The sequence below is a fragment of the Psammomys obesus genome, unplaced genomic scaffold (assembly GCF_907164565.1).
Source record: "Psammomys obesus unplaced genomic scaffold, mPsaObe1.curated_primary_1811, whole genome shotgun sequence".
Taxonomy (NCBI): domain Eukaryota; kingdom Metazoa; phylum Chordata; class Mammalia; order Rodentia; family Muridae; genus Psammomys; species Psammomys obesus.
The window spans coordinates 41,009,707-41,033,941 of NW_026593286.1; the positions used below are offsets into that span (position 1 = coordinate 41,009,707).

Genomic DNA, 24,235 nt, shown 5'->3' on the forward strand with positions numbered 1-24,235 from the left:
GAGAGAAGAGAGAGGGGTAGAGGGAGACACACACAGGTGTATTCTGTATGTGAGTGCAGGCTCACAGATACCTTCCCATGCATATGTGACCCTTGCATGTGGAGGTCAAAGGACAATCTGGTGTGTAGTCCTTTTACCTTGTTTGAGGTGGGGTCTTTTCTTGCTCACTGCCGTGTGCAGCAGACTACCTGGCCTGAAGCTTCCATGGATTCTCTTGTCTCCACCTTTCTCTCTCCTCGGGACCTTTGAGATTCCAGATGTGCGTGCATGTGTCTTGCACTTTCATGGGTTTGGGAATTCCGTCTCAGGTTGTGACGCCTGCACAGCAGAGGCTCTGCCCAATGAGCCATCAAATATATTTTTAAAGATGGTCTTCTTGCTAAAGCATTTCATGGGGAGAAAGAGGAAAAAATTGCCTTAGTTTGGAATATTATGTAATGATCTTAATGACTTTGCAAAGCTATTTGCAAACTTCTAAAACGTAAGATAATCTTACATTTATTTTTTATGACAATAGCAGTCTTGTGGGAATGAAGAGCCTGGACAAGGCAGGTCACTAGAAAGCCTTCCTCAAGGAGGACCAACTATGGAACTGTGGCTCTCTGTCAGCCCTTCCCCCTATTAACTGGACAGTTAGTGAGCACCTGCTGTATTCCAGGCAGGGGTGGACACTGGGACATGAAGAAAAAGCATACTTAGCCCGGATTCTCTAAATAGCCTGTTCAGAGACAGACCAACACATAAACACACATGACACATAGAGTGACTGGGGAGTGTTTAACTAGCCAAACAAGTTTTGGGAAAGAACCTACAATTCAAATATCCGTTGATGGATTGTGTCCAGTTTTGTTTTGCTTTATTTTTGTTGTCAACTTGACAGGAGCTAGAATCCTTTCGGAGCCTGTGGAACAATTTCTTGATTAACGATTGAGGTGGGAGGCCCAGCTCACTGTGGGTGCCATTCCTGGGTAGGTGGTCCTGCACTGTGTAAGGAAGGAAGCTGACCAATGCCTAGGAAGCAAGCAAGCCACGTCCTTCCAGGGTTTCTTCCTCAGCTCCTTCCTCCAGGTTCCTGCCCTGAGTTCCTTTTAGGATCGACAGTGGTGTGGAACTGTGAGCTAAAATAAACCCTTTTCTCCCCAAATTGCTTTTGGTCATGGTGTTTCTTCACCGCAATAGAAACCCTCCCTAGGAGGGGCTGACTCGATCTCTAACTAGTAGACTCTTGTGAGTGTTTTGGGGACGGAGCACTACAATATAGTGTTAGAAGGGTTACGCAAACAATGCAGATGCGGTTCTTGGCACCCTGTCTCACGGAGTTCCAGAGTAGGATCTGTGTATTGCAATGCTTAGGCATGACAGCAGGGGGAGCGCAGTCATTGGGAACTAGACTTGAGAAGCCTTAGAGAACTCTTTCTACAAGACTTTACATAGGCTCTGACAAAGACTGAGTGGCCTGGGTACAGATGATCTGGGAAGACGCACATTGCCTGGTACTGGGACATTCTGCTGAGGAATGAATATGGTTTTATGTCTGTGTATGTTCTGTTTGCCCAGCATCCACGTCCAACGCAAAGCAATGTAACCAAGGAAGCTTGGGGATGGGAGATGAGGGCCACCAAAAACGGACACCAGTAAATGCTTGTACTGTCCACACAAGAAATGTGAGGGGATGTCTCTGAGGTCTCTGGCAATAACAGTGGTAGCCCGCACCTCCAACCCACCTGTCTCTCTTTTGCCTCCAAAATAAAGAGCTGTCCTTAAAAAAGGACAGCCAGATGAGCTGATGTGGAACCCACTCTGCTTCTTGTTTGCAAGAGTGACACTTCCTGATGCCCTGGCCTCTCCTTGACTTCCACTTATCACCTACATAATAAGGGAGAAGAGAAAGGTGGAGGATCAGCCTTTGACCTCCAAAGTTCCTCAGAACTGACAAGTTATTCTGTTACCACTGGCTGCTATTGACTGGGCATTTCCCCATGTCTAACTCCCGACCTCAGACCTCTGATTGTCTGAATCTCTAGTCCCATTTCTACAGAAGGGAATTTGGCACTCAGAGAGTTTAGGCAAGTGGCACTACCAGAAACAGGCACAACAGATCTCCAATCTGCCTTCCTGAAGGCCTACAATTGAGAATTTCCCTCATGGGAAAGGACAGCAGCACATCCAGCATGGGGTTCATTAGTCCAGCATGGGCTAGTGTCTTTTGGGGAAGAGAGGGGAGTCTGTGGGGGCTTTTGAGTTTGAGATTCTTCACATGGAATTCATTTTGGAAAGTAGTTTTCTTGTTTTCCTTGGATATTTTTCTTTGTTCAGCTCTAAGGTGGGCCGGGGCAATGAAGGGGTATATGTGGTTAGACCTGATTCAAAAACAGAGAAGCCCAGTGGCGTCAGTGCCCCTTCTGCGATGCCTCAGACCAAGGGATGAAGGCAGATACTTCAGTCACAGAGGAGGAGTTCCTTTTAACAGAGACTCCCTCGGGAAGATCCCCCAGGTGAAGTGACTGCGGCAGGCACTCTCTGTCATCAGATCGCCACATGGTCCCCAATATGGTTCAGCTATTTTTAGGATACTGCTTTGCTTTTTAGTAAGTTGGTATTTGTGCTTGTTACCAAAGAAATGCTGAGCAAAATAGCTGATGCTTTAACGTGGGCAAAGGAAGAAGTGCCATCATGATGGCAGTCTGTTGTGGATACAAACATGTCTTCGTTTTGCTCCCAGGTGTGGGATTATTTGCCTCATGTGGGCTCTGAGAGGAGCTCTTTGCTAGTTGCAGATAGTTTAAATCTGAGGACTCTGGAGAGAGAATAAATGCCAGAGCCCTGAGCATGGAGACAGAGAAAGAACAAGGCTGCTCCTCCTGCCCCTTGCTGCTCCTGGTTGCTGTTGTGAGACAAGAAGTTGGAGATCTCCTGAAACAAGGACTGGGCTGGCTCCAAGGAACCCGATGACCCTAACCAGCAAGAAGCAGCTAAGAAGGAGCTGTGCTCCCTTTCCCATTAACTCTTTCTCTGTCCTTGGGATGTTGGAAGGAATTGGGGTGGAGTAGGGAGAAAACGATAGAGGAACATAAAGGTTGTTGTTTTTTAAGTATGGCAACAGGAGTCTTTACGTCACACACTTTAAGACTATTATTGATAAAGTGGTTAAAAATAAGATTTAGTAAGTCTCAGACTTTCAAGGTACATCTGTTTAATAGTGTGTATAGTGGTGTTACATAGGAAGGCATATGTGGGCCTCTCAAGAAAAAGTGCTTGCTCTGTTGTCTGAGTCACCAATGTGAGCTTGTCACTACAGGAAAGCCAGCAAAGCCCACTATGAGGAAAGTCTCATTCCCCGACATGAGCTCTACAGTTGCCCAGCATGTTAAGAGGCCAGATGTGGATTTCTGCCCTTGTAGATGAATCTACCAGCATTCAAAATGTTGGCACAGTGCAGTGGACAGATGATTTCCAAATGACCAATGCAGTGCCAAACCACGTGTGGCTAAGAGTTCCACTCAAAATAGAAGATACAAAGGGCTGGGGAGACCCAATAGCAGAGCAGTTGCCTAGCATGTTCAAGGCTCTGGGTTTGATGCCCCAACTCTGGAAGGGAAGGCCACACAAAGTGAAATATAAGTCAGGCTAATGGGGTTGCTGGAACCATATATGTAAAGGTTGTTTGTTTGTTTGTTTGTTTGTCTTTTAATAAGGTCTCAGGTTTTACAATGCAGTTGGCTCCTAGGAAACTATGGAGTATGAGTGTGATTTCAAAGAATAACTTTGTTAGCCAAGAGGCCATTTCAATAACTCTCCCCCTTTCAACTGCATAGTAATGTCAATCTGGATTTTCTTCAATTATCTCAACCAAAAGGATATTTTACAACTATAAAATGCAGGGGCACATATGAGAATCCAATTGTCTTTTTCAAGTCAGAAATTAGAGTGACTTAAAGAATGTAACTCAGGTCAGGAGAGGTGGTGCAAGCCTGTAATCAAGCACTTGGGAGACTGAAACAAAAAGATCACCAGTTCAAGGTCATATTACATAGTGAGTTTGAGGCCAGTCTGAACTACTACTTGAGACCCTGTCTCAAAACAAGCCCTAAAGCTACCCTTCTCACCGGACTTTTACTAGAAGACAGTCTTGTTGTTCATAAATATGATCCTTTTAACATATAATGGAAATATTATTGGAATATTGGAATAACTTGTCTTAGATTTGAGTTTCAACAGAGTGAATAATTACTACAAAATTATAATATACAAATATGGGTTCTAAACAGGTTTTAAAAGGTACTAATGTGGTTCAAGATCTGTTTGGGAACAACTAGAAGAGTCACAAGGAGAAAGAGAAAACACACCTGTTTTGTTTTAAAATTTTTTTATTACAGTTTATTCACTTTGTATCCCAGCTGTAGCCCCCTCCCTCATCTCCTCCCTGTCCCCTCCCTCCCTCTTCTCCTCCTGTGTCCCTCTCCTATTCCACTGATAGGGGAGGTCCTCCTCCCCTTCCATCTGACCTTAGCCTATCAGGTCTCATCAGCACTGGCTTCATTGTCTTCCTCTGTGGCCTGGTAAGGCTGCTCCCCCCTCAGGGGGAGGTGATCAAAGAGCCAGCCACTTATACAGCAGGCACTCAACAGTTAAATATAATGGTAAGGACACAAAAGCCAATGTGACTAACCCTCTTAAGGCAGGAAGTAAAAGTGTCAAAAAGTGTCTCTGCCTTTGCTGTCCAGGATGGAGGCCACTAGCTGCTAGGGCCTTTAGACAATTGCATGAAGTCCAGTGTCAACCGAGAACTGTCAGTGCTAGTTACACATGGGACTCTCCGTAGTCAATATGAAGAAACACAAAGTATCGTTTGTAGTAATTTAAGTTTTTACAGGTGCTATATCCAGAAATGTTAATATTTTGTAGAAATTGGGTTATTTGTGTTGTTGACACCAATTTTACCCATTTTTCCTATTTAAATGTGACTGGGTCTAGGAAGTGGCTCAGGGACATGCAAGTAAGAGGACTTGACTTTGGATCTCCAGAAGCCACATGACACTGGATGAGATGGTGGAGAAGAGAATTCCCAGAAGCTTTCAGGCCACTTATACTGGCCTACTCTGTCAACAAGAGACCCTGACTCAAGCAGGGTTGGAGGGCAGGAGCGACCCTGGACATAGTTCTCTGACCTCCACTTGAGATCTATGGAACACTCACACATCCCTTGCACACTTACCCATATCCACACACATACCTGAAAGAGAGGTCTGGGGGGGGGAAGAGAAGGGAAGGGAGAGAGGGAGAGAGAGAGACCATAAGAACATGAGGGGGATCAGAAAATCCAAGGAGGGCATCGTTTCTCTCAGGCAGTGGTGGTTAGGACAAGAAGAATAACAGAAATTCAAGGTAGAAAGAATTGGGCTGGAGAGATGGCTCGGCTGTTAAAGACTAGGCTCACAACCAGAGCAGGAAGAACTGCTGTGGGTTTGGGGCACCGCTGGGTTAGGGTTTTACTGTGGGGGATCTGGAGAGGAGATGCAGGGGTGGGTACATTGGTAGTGATTGGTGACAGGCCCAGCAGACTTGTCTTGAGTTGCACTGTCTCCTGGAAAAAGTTTCCTGGGTAGGTTGGAGCCGAACTAAACTGACCTTTGGGTGTCAAGAATATGGCTCTGAAGGTTTGGACGCAGACACTGATTCGCAGGAGACAACTGGGGTTATGGATTACCCAAAGTAAGGCTTTCTTTATGTGGGCAGCAAGCGACATAATTCCAGAAAATTCCCTGTGGCTAAGCAGTCAGGATCAGACCTTCCTGACACAATGACATACTTGTCACCTGAGAGAGAAGAATCCAGGTGCTGCACCTGTGTGATGTCTGGTCCTAGTGAGTATGATATGGGCTTTTGCCTCGGTCTACTTACTACCCTAGATACGTGTATATGCAGACTGGGCGTCGCTTTCTAGCTCGTAGTCTGCTTGTAGACATTTTCCTCAGGGTCTCCGGAACGTGAGCTTTAGAACCAAATGAAATCAAGGCTCCACCCAGCTCTGCGATTCTAGAACAGAGCCATGTCACAGAGGGAAGCACATGCCACAGCTACCAGGACAATTATAACAGGAGGAAGGTGGCCAGAGAGCGCAGACGCTAGGGCCTTCTCAGGAGTAGCCCCAAACCTGAGTGAGGCTGTTCTGTCTGCTGGAGGTTACTGTGTTGGTCCTGGTGGCCTAGTCCTCCCTTTCCAGGGCTGGCTCAACAGAAAGAGTGGGGTGTTGCCTAAGGAAACAGGGGTCCCAGGCCGTTCTTGGGCCACCTGCGTTTGTGAGAGTGGCGGCTAGTGATGGGCGGAGCTCCGCAAAGGGGTCTTCAGCCTGACTCCGTAAAACATTTCTAGGACAGAGTGGGTGGGAACCTGCTAAAGTCCCAGAGACTCAAACACTGACGCACAGGAAAGCCTCAAGTGGGTGGAGAAATGCAAATTCCCTAGCGGCATGGCGTCAGCTGCTGCGGACCCTGAAGGCTGATTCTGACTTTGGACTTGAGCAGGGCCAGCGCCTGGAGGCAGAGAGAGAGAGAGCCAGGTAAGGCCAGGCAGCCCGCATCTGGGTGTGGCCTCTCCCCGGGAGGAAACCCTCAGGCAGGATGCCTGAGGCTTCTTTCGGCAGTTGGCATTGTGTCGCCTCAAGTTTTAACATGCCCGAGGGGGGAGGGTGCCTACCAAAAGAAGGGTCTTACTCATATCTTACACTCAAATCCCTGGGGGTGCGGGGGAGGGGCAGTCTTTCAAAGACTTCTCAGTGCAGTTCTGGCTGGATCTTTAGGAAGGAGGGGGCAGTCAGCCGAGGGTTGGGGACTGTGGCTGCTGCGGAGGTGTGCCAGCTGAGGACTCCATTATCTTTAGCCAGCGGAGAGCTGTGATGTCTGACTCCGAGACCAGCATAACTAGGTTTCAGAGAACGAGCACCCAGCTAGGGTCGCTGGTAACTGCGGCTCTGAGAAGCGAGAGCGGTGCTGCCGGGTAGCTCACTCGCTCACTGCTGGCTCCCGGGAGAGGGACCGCAAGCTAGAAGGGAGCAGCCAGGCATCCAGGTTTTAGATGGAAAGTACTGGGGCAGGACAGTGAGCAGGACAACAACACAACAACAACACTGAAAACAAAAAACAAACAAACAAAAAACCAAACCAAACAAACAAACAAAAACCCCCAAGCCTCTTCACTTAACTTCTTAAGGTTTTATTTAACGTTTTAGAAAAGCAATTTAAAAAGTGGTTTCTCAAATACACCCTCATCCCCTAGGCTCCGAATCTTCTCCCTCTTTACTTTTTATGTGCTGTTTCGTTGTTTTAAACCAGCAGAGTTATTTCACTCAGTGCTGCCTGCACGTGCGTGGGTGACGTGGGACTGCCCTGGAGCAGAGGCTGCAGGGACTGCGCACCTGAAGAAAACTCACCCTCCTTTCCCGGCAACCATCAGCTGCCAACAGCTCCTCAGCCGCCAGTGGGGCTTTCCGGGCTCCCAGCAAGGACTGAAGGCTTTCCTTTCCAGGGGCTGCCCAGGAAAGAGGGTCCCTTTTGCAACCTGTTGCAGCCTTGGTTTGCAAGAGTGACTTTTCTGAGTGATTTAACGTTAGAGAAATAAACCTGCCTTCAAGTCATGGAAAGGATTCAACACTAGAAACAGCACTGGCGGGCATGCTGTCTTCAGCTGTTGCTCTCCGATGCCACTGTCCGAGAAGGCATCCGGGAGGTGGTGCTGGCAGGGGAGGAGAGTGCTTCAGGTTCTGTTCCACACACACGTGGGCCACTCCCAACACCCCTACCAGCTGGGAGTGTTCAGGAGTACAAAGCCAGACGCAAGTCCAAGGCAGTTTCTCTCGCTGACTTTTTTTTTTTTTTTTGTACACTTTATAGCATTTAAGCCCAAGGAAAAGGTGTTTAAAAGTGCTTCCACTGAAGTCTGAAGACTGGATTCACTCAGTTTGTTCTCTAAGCGGAAGGAAACTTGTGTGCCTCCAAGATGTGTTGAAACATTGTGGTGGCCCACTGTGTCAAAGTTTTTTTCCTTGGCTTAGTATTACTAAGGAAGAATTCTGCATCTCAACCGAGCAAAACCAGCAGCTTCAGGGGACTTAAGTCATAGAGATTTTTCTAAGAGGCAAAGGACATGTACAGCCTCTGTGCTGGCCAGAGTGGGGACATAACAGTTATACTAGAGGACACTTCTATGTGTGTTTATGTGTTATATAAATGGGATAGCTTCTTCTACTTTACTTAACTTCAGGACTCAATCACTGTCAGCTCCAAGGTAGACTTTGTATCTCAAAAAGGTTTGCCCAACCATAGATCACTAGAGAAAAGTAAAAGCGTTTATTGGTTTAGAACTTGTTTGCACTGCCATGACCTGAACCCAGGAGAAGCACAAGCACGCAATGCCTCAGGGAGCTGCCACAGAACTCTGGGCTCTTGTCAGCTGCTTAAGGCTGACTGAGTTCAGACAAGGATGAAATTCAGAAGAACGGGCTTGAACACTTTCATGTAAAAGAAGCTTGGGGGAAGAAATGAATGACTAAGCCTCCGGGCTTCCATCAACGTGGAGTATGTACCTGCAGCTGGCTCAGAAGGGAGAGATAGGGAGCACTTGCTGACAATGGAGGTTCTTGTGCTAACCCCTGAGTCTGCAGAGCAGGGTAGGGTTGGGGTGTTTGGGAGGAGGGTGGCACTTCCTGGAGCATCAGTCTAGGAGGTCACGGCAGGGCAAGGAAGGATGTGGTTGGGGCAGAGGAAGAAAGCTGTCCTGTACAAGGGATAACTTTTAAGAAAACACCGAGAGGACTTGCTGGACGCTGAGCTCTAAATGCATTTTCTCCGTCCTTCCTTCTTTGAGAAACTATAAAAGTTGAGCTCTCTCCTTCCTTTCTTCTTTGGGGAAATACTGATTTCCCACCCACCCCCCTCCAATTAAGTAATAGCTACAGCTGACGGAGAACTGAGGAAAGAAGAAAGCCGTCTTATGGCTCCTGGCGACCAGTATTTTAAAACTCTTAATTTTACCCTCCTTTTATAGCATGACTCAGTGGAATCAAGTCCAACAATTAGAAATCAAGTTTTTGGAGCAAGTAGATCAGTTCTATGATGACAACTTTCCTATGGAGATCCGGCACCTGCTGGCCCAGTGGATTGAGAATCAAGACTGGTAGGCTCAAATGTAGTTCCCTAAAAGAAGATGGACAGATGTTCTGTGTCCTAGCCATGTACACGTATTCTATTGTCTGTTTTGACTTGGTAGAGGCATCCTTTTAGGTGTGTGTGCGTGTGTATACATATACATATATATGTATATATATATATATATATCATTTCAAGTATATATACCATTTCAAATATATATTTAAAGATATCTATATCTCTATCTGTCTATCTATCTATCTATCTATCTATCTATCTATATACTTCAAGGTTTTGGAAACTCATTTCAAAGGCAAGGAATCATTGGCTATTCTAGTTTTGTCCATTATAAATGTAAACTTAATGGAATTCAGTGCAATTCCACCCCAAATTGTCTTAGTGTTTTATTGCTAAGAAGAGACACCATGGCCAAAACTATCTTTATGAGAGGTTAATTGGGGGCTGGTTTACAGTTTCAAAGGCTTAGTCCATGGCAGGGAACATGGAGGTACATATGGCACTGGAGCAATAGCTGGGAGCTATATCCGGATCCAACAGCAGACATACACACAGACACACACACACACACACACACACGCGCGCGCGCAGACACACGCACACACAAGCACACACAAGCACACACGTGCAGACACACACACACACACACACATGCACACACAGGGCCTGGCTGGCCCTTGGCCACCTTAGTGTCACACCTCCTCCAACAAGGTCAGACCTTTTCTGACAGGCCACACCTCCTAATCCTTTCAAATCTTGTTACTCCATGGTGACTAAGCATTCAAATACATGAGCCTATGGGGGGCATTTTTATTCAAGCTACCAGACCAATGTTTTAGGCATAAGAAGCCCCACAGAAACAAAGCTACGAAACATGTCAATTCCATCAGCATAGACTCAATGCCAGTAAATATTCTTTTTAGGAATCCTTCTCCACCTTCAGTGGGAAACATTCACTTCTCAAACACACCATGTCCTGGAGCCCATTCAATTTCCAGTAAGCTCCATCCCTGCCCCTGGCTGCCTGTACCATATAACAATCAGATGACGGCAACACCATGCTCAGCGTTTACTGTACCAAGCCTTTGCACATGAAGAATAACTAACAGCTTCTTCTATATGAATATAAAACTGTCCAGTGAACAAACATTTTTGCAAAGCGCTATTTATTCTATATAATTAAAATTTTCTTTTTGCCTCAGTCATTTTTTTCTGTAGCATATGAGTATAAACAACAGAAAGGGGGTTTTAATCATTTCTAACTGTGCAGTTTAGTAGTATTCGCTCTGTGTTCTGAAGTTTCCACCTTCCCCATCTGCACACTGCAATTATCTCAGCCTGAAATTCTGGTTCATTTAACAGCAACCCTGTTCCTCAAAACTTAGTTCCAGTCTATTCTTTTTTCTATGAATCTGAGTAAAGGAGGTCCTTTATATGAGGGAATCATATATATGGGCTGTTGTTGTTGTTGTTTTGTTTGTTTTTGTGGCTGACTTATTTCACTGAATGCAACATTTTCCAGATTCATTCTTTTCGTTGCCTGTACCAGACTGTATTCAAATTTGAAGCTGTGTGTATACAGCTTTATACCACCGTGGTCAGATCCATCTACTTCCTGATGGACATTTGGGTTACTCTTGCTTTAGCCTATTACCTGTAAAGTTGCTGTGCGCAGCCAGGTGACAACACCAGGTCTCAGCCTTGCTTGCTGTTTGCATATAGACCCAAGTGCAGAATTGTTGGCTCATATGGTGATTGCATGTAGTATAAAAAACTGTTAAACTTTTCACAGTTGTCATACCACTTTACATTCTCATCAGTAAAATATAAAGGCTTCAATTTCTTAATATTTTCACCAAGTTACTTTCTAATTTTTGTTTAGATTTTTTAAAATAATAGCCATCTCAGTGAGGATGAAGTGGTATCTTATTGTGGTTTTAAGTTATTTAAACCGTAATGTTGAAGAGTTTTTTCAACTTATCTTTTAAAACGTCTAGATGCTTATCTTTAGAATAAATCTGACAGTTAGAGTGTATATGGTAAAGAAGTGAATATTTTATGATCTGTTTCTTATTGAGTAGTAATATCTTTGGCATTTTTATTTATTTATTTTAGGGAAGTGGCATCTAATAATGAAACTATGGCAACAATTCTTCTTCAGAATTTATTAATACAATTGGATGATCAGTTAGGTCGTGTTTCCAAAGAGAAAAACCTGCTATTGATCCACAATCTAAAGAGAATTAGAAAAGTTCTTCAGGTAAGAATACATTCTACTTCTAGACAATGGATGTATGGGTCTTTAGGAGAAATTCTGAGTATGTTCCTTTAAGTTACTTTTAAAACAGATTTAAAGGTAAAATTTTTGTTTCTTCACCATTTAAATTTTTTTCTGTTCAGTTAGTTTTTATAACTAGATTTATTTAAAAAAATGAGTCTAAGAGTCTATGAAGTGAGAAGGAAATATATGTGTGTGTGTTACTCATCTGGCTTATTTCCTAATTATTACCAAGTTCAATATCATGGAAACAAATTTAAAAGACCAGATACTCGTGTCTGCTGACCTCTCTGTGCCTTCATCTCTTATGTAACAGTTGAGTTAGGATTCTCATTTGTTAAGTGTAGACATCCTGGCTGTATACTATAAATGACCAAATAGTGTTGACACACTATTAGTAGCTTAAAGTTCAAGATTTAATGAAGACAAATAGAGTATAATTCTATGGATTTTTGCAAATGCATAATGGCAGGCATTGACCATCACAGCATTGTATGTAAGTTTCATAGTGGAGAAATCTCGTGTGTGTCAGTCATTTTCCCTCCTTCCCTCTCTTCACACAGTGCCTGAAATTAGTGGCCATTTCCTCTCTGAAGTTTTCTTTAATGTCTTACAGTGAAAAACATACAGTTTAAGGCTTTTTAAACAACCGGCTTCTTCCATGAAGCAGCAAGTACTGGAAGCCCCTGTTTTCATGGGGGATAGCTTTTTGTTAATCATGAAATAATATTCCAGTATATTTCTTTTATTCAGTCTAAATAAAGCACTATTAGGAATTACAAGTGGGTTTTTGCAGGGGTCTAAGTTTTCATTTTATTTGAGTCGTTACCCAAAACCATGATTTCTATGTTGCTATTCTTGGACTTTCTGGTTTTGTTTTGTTTTGTTTTTTTCTTTTCTTATTCAACTTCCTGTCTTTCTCCCTCAGATAGAATGATGTATATTCATAATAAAAATGGAAACAATATAAAACACACAAAGAAAGCTAAAAACAACCCCAAACCTAGTTCTTAGAAATAACTGCTGATGTTTGATGAGCACCAATCCAAACTCTAACCTATACATGTGTTTTAGCAGACAGCTCAGCAGAGTACATTGCAACTCCCACCTGTGACCGTTCTCACTCCCACATATCACATGCCTGTGCAAAAGGAAGGGAGACCCCACCCTCCTCTCTCTCACACACACCACTAACTCCTCATGTCCCTCCCTCCCCTTCACTTCCTTACTTTCATCCTTTTACCAACCTGTGAATTTTTTGAGACAATGTTTCTCTGTGTAGCCTTGGCTGTCCTGGAACTCATTCTGTAGACCAGGCTGTCCTGGAACTCATTCTGTAGACCAGGCTGGCCTGGAACGCAGAGATCTGCCTGTTTCTGCCTCCTGAGTTCTGAGGTTAAAGGTGTGCCCCACCATGCCTATCCTGTAATTGCTACATCTGTTTCTTTTTTTCTTTTTTTTTGTCTGAAGAATATAATCTCCAGGAAGGGAAGAACTTTGTTTCTCTTACTCTTTTTTTTTTTTTTTTATTCTCATGCCCACATAGCATCTAATCACAGAATAGGTGCTCAGTAAATAATCTTAATAAATAAATAACCATATAGGATTGTTTGGAGTAAAAGTAGAATGGTATTATTATATGTGCTTTTGAAAATAAAATTTTATTTGTATTGATGAAATATTAAAATTGTTTATCAAATAAGCTTTTCCTTACCTCCAGAAATACTTTTTCCAAAGAAATTCCATTCAAGTTAATGAAACTATGAAAAGCATAAAATGGTGGAATATATGTACTATCTCTTAAACTATATTTTGACTTTTAGACAAAGTTATTTGTTGACTTAAAAGATATTAAATGTAAAAAAAATAAAAAATTTAAAAGATATTAAATGTGAGGAAACCTGTAAAACTGCAATCTTTATTTTTAAATTTATATTTTATTGGGTTCAGTGAACACAAGAAGCTTTTACTATTTGTTCTTCATTCATAAAATTCTAAATTTTAATTTGTTCTTTTGTTTTGGGAGAGGGTTGGTTTTTCAAGTCAGGGTTTCTCTGTGGAGCCTTGGCTGTCCTGGAACTTGCTCTGTAAACTAGGTTTGTCTAGAACTCAGATATCCACTTGCCTCTTGAGTGCTGAGATTAAAGGTGTTTTCCACCACTGCCTGGCTTTAATTTATTCTTAATTGTTTAGATTTCATTAGTATTTTTTCAAGAAAGTTTAAATTGTTATATAATATTTGAGTACTTTTATGCCTAAGAATATCTGATCCTTATTTATTCATGTATATGACATGTGTGTATGCTTATGGATTCATATGTGGCATGTCATGTATGTGGAGGTCAGAGGACAACTTTCAGGAGTCCGTTTTCTGTCTACCATATGGGATTCAGAAACTGAAGTGAAGTTAGCAAGCTTGACTATAAGCATCTTTACTCTTTGAACTACCTCTTCAGCCTGAGCCTGCCACTTTAAAAGGGACACTGTGGCTGGGTATAAAATCTTAGGTTGCTTTTTGGAAATACTGCTCTACAGACACTGAGGAAATGCTATATCAATCAGAGATGTTTGCTTATCTTGGGAGTGATCAGGATGCTACTTTAAAACTGATCTAGTGTAAGCACTGACACATCAAAAGAGATGCAGGATGTAATTCTAGGATAGCCTCATAGGTAGCTTCACAATAGGATAGCCACTGGGCATGAGCATTGCTTATAGTGAAAATTCAGCTCTTTCACAGCTCTACGTAGTAAACTGGCCTTTAATGTGCACTGGCTCCCCAAGCTGATTACATTGCAATTGTTTCCAGACCACCTGGAAGAGGCATGAATCTGAATGTGCAAACAATGTTGGTTCAGTCTGAATACTCAAATGATACCATGCAAGTTGGCATCTTTCTCCTCTTTCTAATACAAAACACCATGGCTAGATCTCTAGAGCTTTGTAAACATTCAATTTCCTCTCTATAGTGTGTGTGTGTGTGTGCGCGCGCACGCCTAGCCATGTAAATGCCTGTTGCCATGGGTTTCCTGGAACTAAAGTTACAGTTGTGATCCTCCATTCAGGTTCTGGGACTCAAACCTGGATCCTCCAGGGGAGCAGCCACTGCTCCCGACCATTGGGCCATTTCTCCAACCCATGCTTCAATGTGTAATGCTTTCATTGTATGTAAAGGATCTATTATTTAACTCTTGACTATTTCTACCTACATAAACTTTAAAATGACCCCATAACATACAAAATACTGCAAAATAAAGCATAAACACACCCAAAATTTAGAGAATTATAGAACAGTATTAAAAAAAAAAACCTATGAAGCTACTTTAAGTGGCAATGGGCAAAGTGATTTCCATACATTCCAAATAATAACTCCCAGATATAATAAAACAAAAAAATCCACAACAAACATATACATATATATATATACATGTATGAAAAAACAAAACCAAAAAGAAATGAGACTGAATGTTAAGTTGAAATCTGTAAGAAATGAAAAGTAAAAACAGTGTCTTTACAAAACTTAAAATTCTCCCTAAGTTCATACAGAATTGAAATTTCCTGTGGAAGTTTATTTGTCCATCAACTATTTGAATACTGGGCATACACTTGCCACATTTTAAGTGCTAGGAATTCAACTAGGGGAAGTCACGATTTTGCAGTTTGAAGAGTTCATACTTCCTGTGTTTTGGTTTTTAAATAGATGAAATTTTATGGGTACTCCTCAGGTCTTGAGCGAGATGGGGACAGCAGGCACAGAAAGAATCTTTTCCCCGCTCAATCAGAAAGTTCTGTTGAGAGCTTTGGTGTTAGTTCTGTGGTTACCAATCCCACCACCTGCAGAGCTTTCCACAGCATAGACAGTAGCCTACGGTGGGAGGGTGAAACTCAGTGGGTGAGCGACAGCAGAAAGTGTAACCTTTAGCAAACCTGGCCTACACTCTGCCTTCCCAGGGCTTCTGTGCTGGAGGGCACCTGACTGTGCTTGAATAAAAATGTGTTCTAAGATCTGTTCACACGACCAAGCGGAGTAGAGACACATTTGGCAATGCTCAGAAGAGGAACAACAGAACAAATATCACTTAGCATTACAGAGTCCCTCTGAGCCTGTCAGATCTTAAGCCCTAACCCACTGCTTTCTCAGTTCACTCCTCTTCCTTCCCCTCTACACCACACACACACACAAAGAGGAGTAAAAAAGACACATACACACCACATCACACACACAGAGGAGTAAAGAGACACATGACACACCCACCCACCACACATACCGAGGAGTAAAAAGACACCTACGCACACACCCCCCACATACCCCCCACATACACACAAACACATGTATTCACGTACACAAAGGAGTAGAGAGATAGCCTAAACTCTGAAAGGAGTGTGCAGCCGTGGAAATTGTGTAAATCTCAGAGCTCTGAGTGGAAGGCTCTGGCTTCTCACTCCTTTCTGCCACTGAATGCCAGCAGCCAGTGTGTACACGTCACTCCACACACGTGGTAACTTCCTCAACCTGACAAACCCGTCCTCGAAGTCTGAGCTCTAGATAACTGTCTGGTACCCACCGCACTGTGCTCATCTTCTCAAAGGCTCGGGGACCTATGTGCTGTTGTAGACTTGTGTGGCCTGGTTTACAGGGGACAGGTGGAAGGTGTTCAGTGTAATGGCTTGTTTGGCGTACATCACACCAAAGTGGAACATCCAACACAAGTAAATGATGTTTCTGAGCAGACAAATCTCCACTCATGAACTGCTTTGTGCGTATTCCTTCAGCCCTCTGTAGCTCTGAGACCACATAAACAGCTCTTTAAGAAATTGAATCTTGGGGTTGGGGATTTAGCTCAGTGGTAGAGCGCTTGCCTAGCAAGCACAAGGCCCTGGGTTCGGTCCTCAGCTCTGGAAAAAAAAAAAGAAATTGAATCTTGGGCTGTCATGATGGCCCAGTGGTTAGGAACACTTGTTGCTCCTGCTGAGGACCCACATTCAGTTCTCAGCATTTATGCGATGGCTAACAATCATCTATCACTCCAATTCTGGGGATCTAATGCAACCATCTGGCCAGAGAAGGCACCAGGCATCATGCACACAGTGCACATACATGCAGGTGAAACACACACACACACACACACACACACACACACACACACACACAAAATAAAAAATAAAAACAAATAAATCTAAAAAACAAAATCAAATCTTAATGATTTAATACTTGAGTCCATAACAATCTGCCCTCTCCCTGGATTTTGAATGTTAACCATTTATGGCAGAGTTTAGGGCTTCTTTTTGGAATGTGTGTGTGTGTACATATTTGTATATAATATAAACCATGGATATTTCTTTTTTTTCCTTTTTTTTTGCTTATATATAGTATGTGTGTGTGAGGTGGTATGTGTTTGTGTGTATCCATATACCCACAGTGGCCAAAGGAAAATGGCAAGTGTCCCGATCTATTCCTCTCTGCCTTATTCCTCTGATGTGGATTCTCTCACTGACCCTGAAGTTCACCTTTTCACCTATGCTGGCTGGCCAGCAACTCCTAGGAGCACCTGTCTCTGCCCTGTCCCCAGTGTTGGGGTTACAGGCACATGCAGCCACGCCCATGGTTATATTTGTGCTGAGGATTTGAACTCAGGCCCTGATGCTTGCATAGCAAGCACACCTAAGCGCTGAGCAGTCTCCTTAGCCCTCTGTGGGTCTTGAATGAGCTTTGATCATCTATTACCGGAATTATCCGAGTGACTGCTTTGTGAAGAATATCCTGTTTTGCCAGCTGCTCTGTGGTCTCCCAAGCACAATGAACTATAAATTGATATAGGTGGGGCTGGAGAGATGGTTCAGAGGTTAAGAGCACTGGCTGCTCCTCCAGAGGTCCTGAGTTCAACTCCCAGCAACCACATGGTGGCTCACAACCATGTAATGGGATTTGATGCTCTTTTCTAGCATGCAGGCTCTATCTGCAGCTAGAGTGCTCATCTATGTAAAAAACAGTAAAGACATAAATCTATTAACATGTGTATACAGGTAGCAGTAATAGTTAATACTGATTAACTTGGCAGCATCTGTAATTACCTAAGAGACAAACTTCTGGGAATGTGTGTTATGGGATTTACAGACTTACTGTTTGCTTTGGGCTCCCAGACTGACCAGAAGGGCTGGATCAAGCAGAGCATGAGCACTGGTTTCATTTTGCTTCCTTCTGGTGTGAGCAGCATGACCAGCCGCTTCATGCTCTTCCCACCTGATGGGCTGTAGCCTCACACTGCGAGTCAAGTAAACCCTTCCTCACATATTTGCTGCATCAACAAGAATAGTAGCCAATGGTAGACAAGAGCCATGTTGGTACTTGAAGAGTAAGACCCCTAAATATGCTCTAAATACCAAGAAGCTGCTGGGTTTTTGTCATCTAACCTAGATATCTTCCTTAGTGAATAGGCATGGGAGGGAAACTGAATTCTTTGTGAAACTAAAACAATCCAGCTGCCTTTTGTAACTCGTTCCCTGTCAGAACTTCTGTTGGAAAATCCCGTGTTTCATTGGCTTTCTGTAGTTGAGCCATCACTAGCCTTCCTGCATGAGTTAGGTTCTTACAGTCCTTGTCTGAGCCAGAAAAACCCTCCTGGAGATACAGGGGAAAAGAGGCATTTCCATGGCAACAATGTAATTATTAGCATAGCAGATATAGATGGGGAGACCTATTTGATTATTATTACAAGTCATCAAGAAGTGGGGGGTTGACAATGGCGATGAAGACCATGTGCTGGAATTGTGAGATAATTTCGCAAAAGGACTGACATATAACGAGTGAATAGATACAAAATGTGAGAGAATTAAAAGATGAGACAGTTGAGTCACTCTGGGTTCTTGCACAGACCGTGGTGCATCTTAGCTAGCTGAGGGAAGGAAGGTGAGGTAAGAGGAGTTTGATACGTTCTGTGGTGCTGGAAACTGCTGCAAAGGCCTTGGGACTACACTTTTTAGATATTTAATGCCTGTCTCTTCCACAAGACCAAGCTCCCAGTGGACATTGGTTTTTTTAATTTCCAGCTCTTATTTACAGCCTGGTGAGTAGAAAGGGGCTCTGTGTCTCATTTAATGAGAAAAATATGGCCATTGCCTTATTGCAATGAATGTCTTTGACTTGCGGATCAAATGTCACATCATTGCAAATGCAGTTCAGATTGTGCACTTTGACTTCCTGAAGTCCTCAGTTTCTCAGGATGGCAGAGTTGGTTTTGCAAAGGTTTCTCACAACAAATGATGTGAGAAAGAGGGTTAGGTTCAGTGGGCCAATTCTCAGATGTCATTGAAAATCCTGCCGTGAGCCATGCAAGGGGAGGGGTCACTTTTTTAGTTCCTTTATATCTTTTCTCTAATGCAGTTTGATGTACAATTGAGTTTTAAATAACCACTTTTTAATTTTAAAAGATGTATCTATTTTTATTTTATGTGTGTGGGTGTTTGCCCGCATATATATCTATGCACCATGTGTGTGCCTGGTGCCCACAGAGGCCAGAAGAGGACGTCAGGTCCCCCAGAACTGGAGTTATGGATGGTTGTAAGCAAACATGTAGGTGATCAGGGAACTAAGCCTGGGCCCTCTGAAACAGCAGTAAGTGCTCTAACCCATCAGCAATCACTCTGGCCCCTAAATAACTTTTTCAGGTGGTTGTGAGCCACCATGTAGTTGCTGGGAATTGAACTCAGGACCTTTGGAAGAACAGCAGTGCTCTTAACATCTGAGCCATCTCCCCAGCCCCCATAAATAACTTTTTATTATTAAGGTGATAAATGTCTAAGAAAGTTCAGGAAACATATATGTAAAAAACAACCTGAAATCCTGTCTTTAACCAAGAGACACTATAATCATTACAACATATTTCTTGACGATATTAACTTTGTCAAGAAATAATGTTTCTTCACTTTCTTAAAAAGCCAACATCTTTCCATATAATTTTTTTCATCATGTTTCCTGTTTTCTTTTGAGATAGGGTCTCACTGTAGAGTCCAGGCTGATAGCAACTGTGTCAGTATTCTTCCTGCTGCCTCTCATGTGCCACTGCGCCCGATTTTGACATCATTTTTATTTACCTCTTACTTGGAACTTTATTTTTTCGCTACTGTTAAAGGTGGTTTGCACACACGTCTTAGTTAAACTTCTTTGGCTGTGAGGAGACACCATGACTATGGCGACTCTTTTTGTTTTAATTTGACTTCTTGTTGAATTTTTTTGTGTGAGTTTCCCATCATGCACCCCAGTCCCACTCGTCTCCTTGTCCTTTCATACTAATTCACCCACTGCCCTTCCAACCTCTCCCCCCCACACACAAAAAATCACATTGTAGATGTGGTGTGTCAGTGTGCTGCACAGTGTGAGCCTTTGTCCGCACTTCTTTGCTTGCGAATGTTCACTGCAACGAGTCATTGGTCTGGTTCGAGGCCTCTGGCTTTTCTACCTAGTACTGGATTCTCACCAATACTCCTGCGAATATCCCTGTGTCATAGAGATCCTGCAGCTTTGGATCTGCAGGACCAGACCCTACCCTGAGGAAGACATCAGCAGGAGATGTTGGGGTGGGCCAACTCAAAGCCCTGGATCCAGGCCTGACGAGTAGCTGAGCTAGACGCTCATTCCACTAAGTTCTCCGGCACTGTCCTGGCTAGCTCACCCCGTGCCACAGCTGGCAAGGGGCAGAGCCAGCTCTCATGACCTCAGGGCCAGTCCACCTGTGCCCGCACCAGCAGAGCCAGCTCTATTGTTCTGCCCAGGCAAGATCCAGGACCTGCTCTCCTGAGTGCTGCAGCTGGTGAGGGGCAGGGAAAACTTTCCTGCCCTTGTAAGTTCAGGGCCAGCTGGCTTGCCTGCCACAGGCGGCAAGGGGCAAGGATAGAGGAAGGCATCACTCCCTTGCCCATGCCACCACACAGCACATGAGTGTCAGGGCCAGCTCTCCCAGGATTACAGCCCCAGAGCTGGCTCACCCACAACCCCTAGAGCCAGCACCAGCTCTACCGTGCTTTCTGAGCGAGGTGTGGGGCATTTTCCCAAGTGCTGCAGCTGGCTAGGGGCAGGACCATCTCTCCTGCTCTCACACCTTTTGGGCCAGCTCTCCCACAATTTCCCGGCAAGGGCTGGCCCAGCTCTGCACAGCCCTCAGTCATCAACATGGCCCCAGGTGGCAGCCCAGACCAGGGGCATCTGCCTGGCCTTTGGTAGTAACAGACACTCACTGCTGTAGGGCTGTGGGCCCAAATATGGCAGCACAGGCTGGGAACTCACGATGGCCTCAGGTGTCATCGCTGGCTATTCATATCAGGCTGTTCCTCACTACTTTGGAGTCTCCAGTTCTGCATCTCTTCATTGTGCACACATCTTTCACTTCTCTTTCTTTTCCATCTCTCCACTATTTACTTGCTCACATTAACGGTACCTGGGGCCTCTGGGTGTCTGGGGTCATCTCAGGAGTGTTCTGCCTGCTCTGGTCTCATAGAGACATGGAAACTCTTATAAAAAAAAATTTATTGGGGCTGGTTTGCAGTTCAGAGGTTTAGTCTATTACTGGCATGGTGTGAAGCATGGCTGCATGCAGGCAGACATGGTGCTGGGAAGAAGCTAGTTCTACATCTGGATCTGCGGGCAGAAAGATGAAAGAGTGAGCTGAGAGAGTGAGCCACTGAACCTGGCTTGAGCTTCTGAAACCTCAAAGTCCATCCCCAGTGACGCACTTCCTCCAAGGCCACACCTGCTCCAGCAAGGCCACATGTCCTCATCTTTTCAAATACTGCCACTCCCTAAGCGCTTATGTTGGCCTTTTCCATTCAAGCCACTGCAGCACCTATTATTAACGTTTGCTCATGTTTGTGATTGTTTTGTTAGGACAGTGTGTTTTAACTCCAAGCATCACAGTCACTTGTGATATTATAACTACTTCAATATTTTTTATTTATTTTTTGTATGTTGTGCATCTGTGTGAGGAAATGTGCACATGAGTATGTGCTTGTGGAGGCCAGAGGTGTCAAACCTCCTGAAGCTGGAATTTCAGGCTGTTGTTAGCGATCCAGCATGGGCACTGGTAACTGAACTTGGGTCTGCTTCAAGAGCAGTGTGCCCTCTTACCATCTGTGCCATCCCTCCATGCCCCAATGTTGCAGTTTCTAATACTGTTATGATCTAAGCTGCCCTATCAGTAAGGATAACGTTACTATTATCAAACAGCAAATTTTTTTTGTCACAATTCACCATCTAATACTAATTATTCTGGTAGATAAAGGGGTGACTTCTCCTTTCATGGTAATTAGGAAATCCAAGCTTCTCCCCGATGTAGTTCAACTAATTCTAAGAGACTTGAATACCTCCACAGACAGGAAGACAAAGAAGTAAGCCCACAGCTACGTCTTTAAAATGCCAGTTGTATTATTTCTGCATCCAGCTAGCAGGAACTCCACACATAATCGTCAGCCAAACAGAGGGCACTGAAAATGCAGCTGGCAAGGCTGTCAACATTATCTTGCCAGGTTTTACTTCACCTTCTCCAAGAGAAGCTGGAATTTATGGGAACAGTTAGGTGTGACACATTTGGCAAAAACAAAATTTTTTAAATCGGAAAATAATTTTAAATATTCAAGTTTAATGGCTAAGCAATCCTATTTCTGAGGATGTATCCTTAAAAAATGGTCAGATAGGTCAAGAGAGGGATAGATGTTGAAGGATGGTCACTATCTTTCAAGTCATAATAAAAAGTGTGAAAGTTATCCTAAATGTCTATGCTTTGAATATCTGCAGATATTGGAGTATTTTTCCATATACTGTCATTCTATCAAAATATTTAAGTGGAAGAGAAGAAATTATTTCAATTGCTGAAGTTTATTTATGGTAATCTTAACTGTTAATCTTTGTGAATCTATTGTAAATAGTTTTCTCTGCAAAGAATGCAATTACACCAGGTAAAAATAGTTATGGCTCATGTATTATGAAAGACATATCTACCATCATCAAGCACCAAATAGAACAAAAATAAAATAGACATTAATACGATGATCCTTGCTTAGTGATGGACACATTCTAAGATATGTGCCATTAAGTGATGTCACCATTATGAGAACATCACCGGGTGTTCCTCTGCAGCCTGAAAGATGTTCATCAGTCACTTAGCATGGGCTTTTGATGTAGGCAAGAGACTCAGTCATGAGGAGGATGCAGTCTGTATTTCGTTCATACTGTTTTTGGGTTTTATAATAGAAAAAAAAAACGATGCTAAACTGGTGCCATACATTACCAGTGGGCCTGTAATTTTATGCAGCTGGCAGGGCAGCATCTGCTTACGCTGGTGTCACCACAAACACACGGTTTGGGCATGCATCATGACGTCATGGCAGCTAAGGTGTGGCTGTGTCACGGCACTTCTCTCCTCTGTAGCGATCTTATGGAACCGTCCCTGGGGACTGAGATGTGTTTGTGGGGCACATCACCATGTGGGAAGATGGAAGGGGGCAGTTCCAGTGTGAGTCACTGGCAGCAGGAATATCAGGCACTGTCTGCTGTGACTATGCAGAAGCAGTTGGGAAGAAAGGAGTTCTCACCAACTATTGACGTTTCTATTAGCCGAACTTTAAAAGAAATAAGCCCAGATTATGTAAGTTTTAAAACAAAAATCACTAGGTTCACAAACCTTATTTTCAGACATCCTAGGAAAAGGGGCTCAGAAATCTCATTTATAAAGTCTTCACCAAAGAGCTGCTAAGGCTAAAATCACACCTCAGATATGGTCCTGGAGGTGAAATTGCTATGTCAATGGAGTGAAAAATGTTAAGGCTTATGATAAGAATTGCCAGACTGTCCTCTGGTAATGAGCCAATTCACATTCCCTCTACCCCACCCTAACCCCCCTGTGTGCAAAAGCTCATTCCAACATCCACGTGGAGTTGGACAGAGTATATTCATCTTTGCCACTTTGATAATGAAAAACAGCATATCTGATTTATTTCTACAGAGGCAATATTTTGTTGCAGTTGGCCTTTTTTTGGAGGGGGGAGCATTCTGTCTTATCTGTCTTCCTCTTGAACTGTGTCGGTCAATTGGTCTCCTCCAGTTAGTGTTTCATGATAAAAATCACATGAGGAGTTTGTTAAAGTGTGGATTTGTGGCCCCACTTATAATTCTGGCTGTGAAGGTAAAAGTGGGTTTAGACATGAGGGTATTGTGGACACAGCAATCCAGAATCAGAGGTGTGTATTCTGGACAGGAAGATCACAATTACAGCAAGCGATGGAACACACACAAGATGCATAATTTATGTTCCTAAGATGGATTTTTGCTCATCTATGCCATGCTCCTTCCTGGGACACAGTCCCCCTCTCTTCACTTCCACCCTGTTCCAGCATTCAGACTGCTCTGTGTGCCAGTAAAGTCGACACTGGTTCCCTCCCCTGCCCCCATCTTCTCAGAGCCCTTAGTGCCCAAACAACTCATTCCAACACTTGATTACTGGAGCTAATGTTTTAGATAGATAAGAATTGACTGATAATAATAGCTGGTCCAATGAGGGCAGTTGAAGCATTACTTTTGAGCAAGAGGCTATTTTAGAATATCATCATGTAATAAATTATGATGATAAATACGTGATAGTATTTGCTTGGAAGCAGTGCAACTTTTTGGAAGGTGAAATCTGAAGCCAGAACAGCCTGAAAGAATTAGAGGCTGGATCCAGAGAGAGAGCTTAGCAGTTAGGAGTACATACTGCTCAGAGGACTTGGATGTGTTCCCAGCACTCAGACAGGGCAGCTTACAATCCCTTGT

At 43.5% G+C, this 24,235-nt stretch overlaps 1 protein-coding gene across 1 annotated transcript in view; it reads left to right on the plus strand.

The window, feature by feature from the left end:
• The first annotated feature begins 6,457 nt into the window (after positions 1-6,457).
• The window catches only part of Stat4 (signal transducer and activator of transcription 4), a 96,954-nt gene continuing 79,176 nt past the window's right edge, over positions 6,458-24,235 (plus strand). The window contains exons 1-3 of the mRNA XM_055617056.1: positions 6,458-6,559; positions 9,043-9,171; positions 11,277-11,421. Of these exons, the coding sequence (XP_055473031.1) occupies positions 9,044-9,171; positions 11,277-11,421 (273 nt within the window). The 5' untranslated portion in view covers positions 6,458-6,559; position 9,043. The remainder of the gene's footprint in view (positions 6,560-9,042; positions 9,172-11,276; positions 11,422-24,235) is intronic.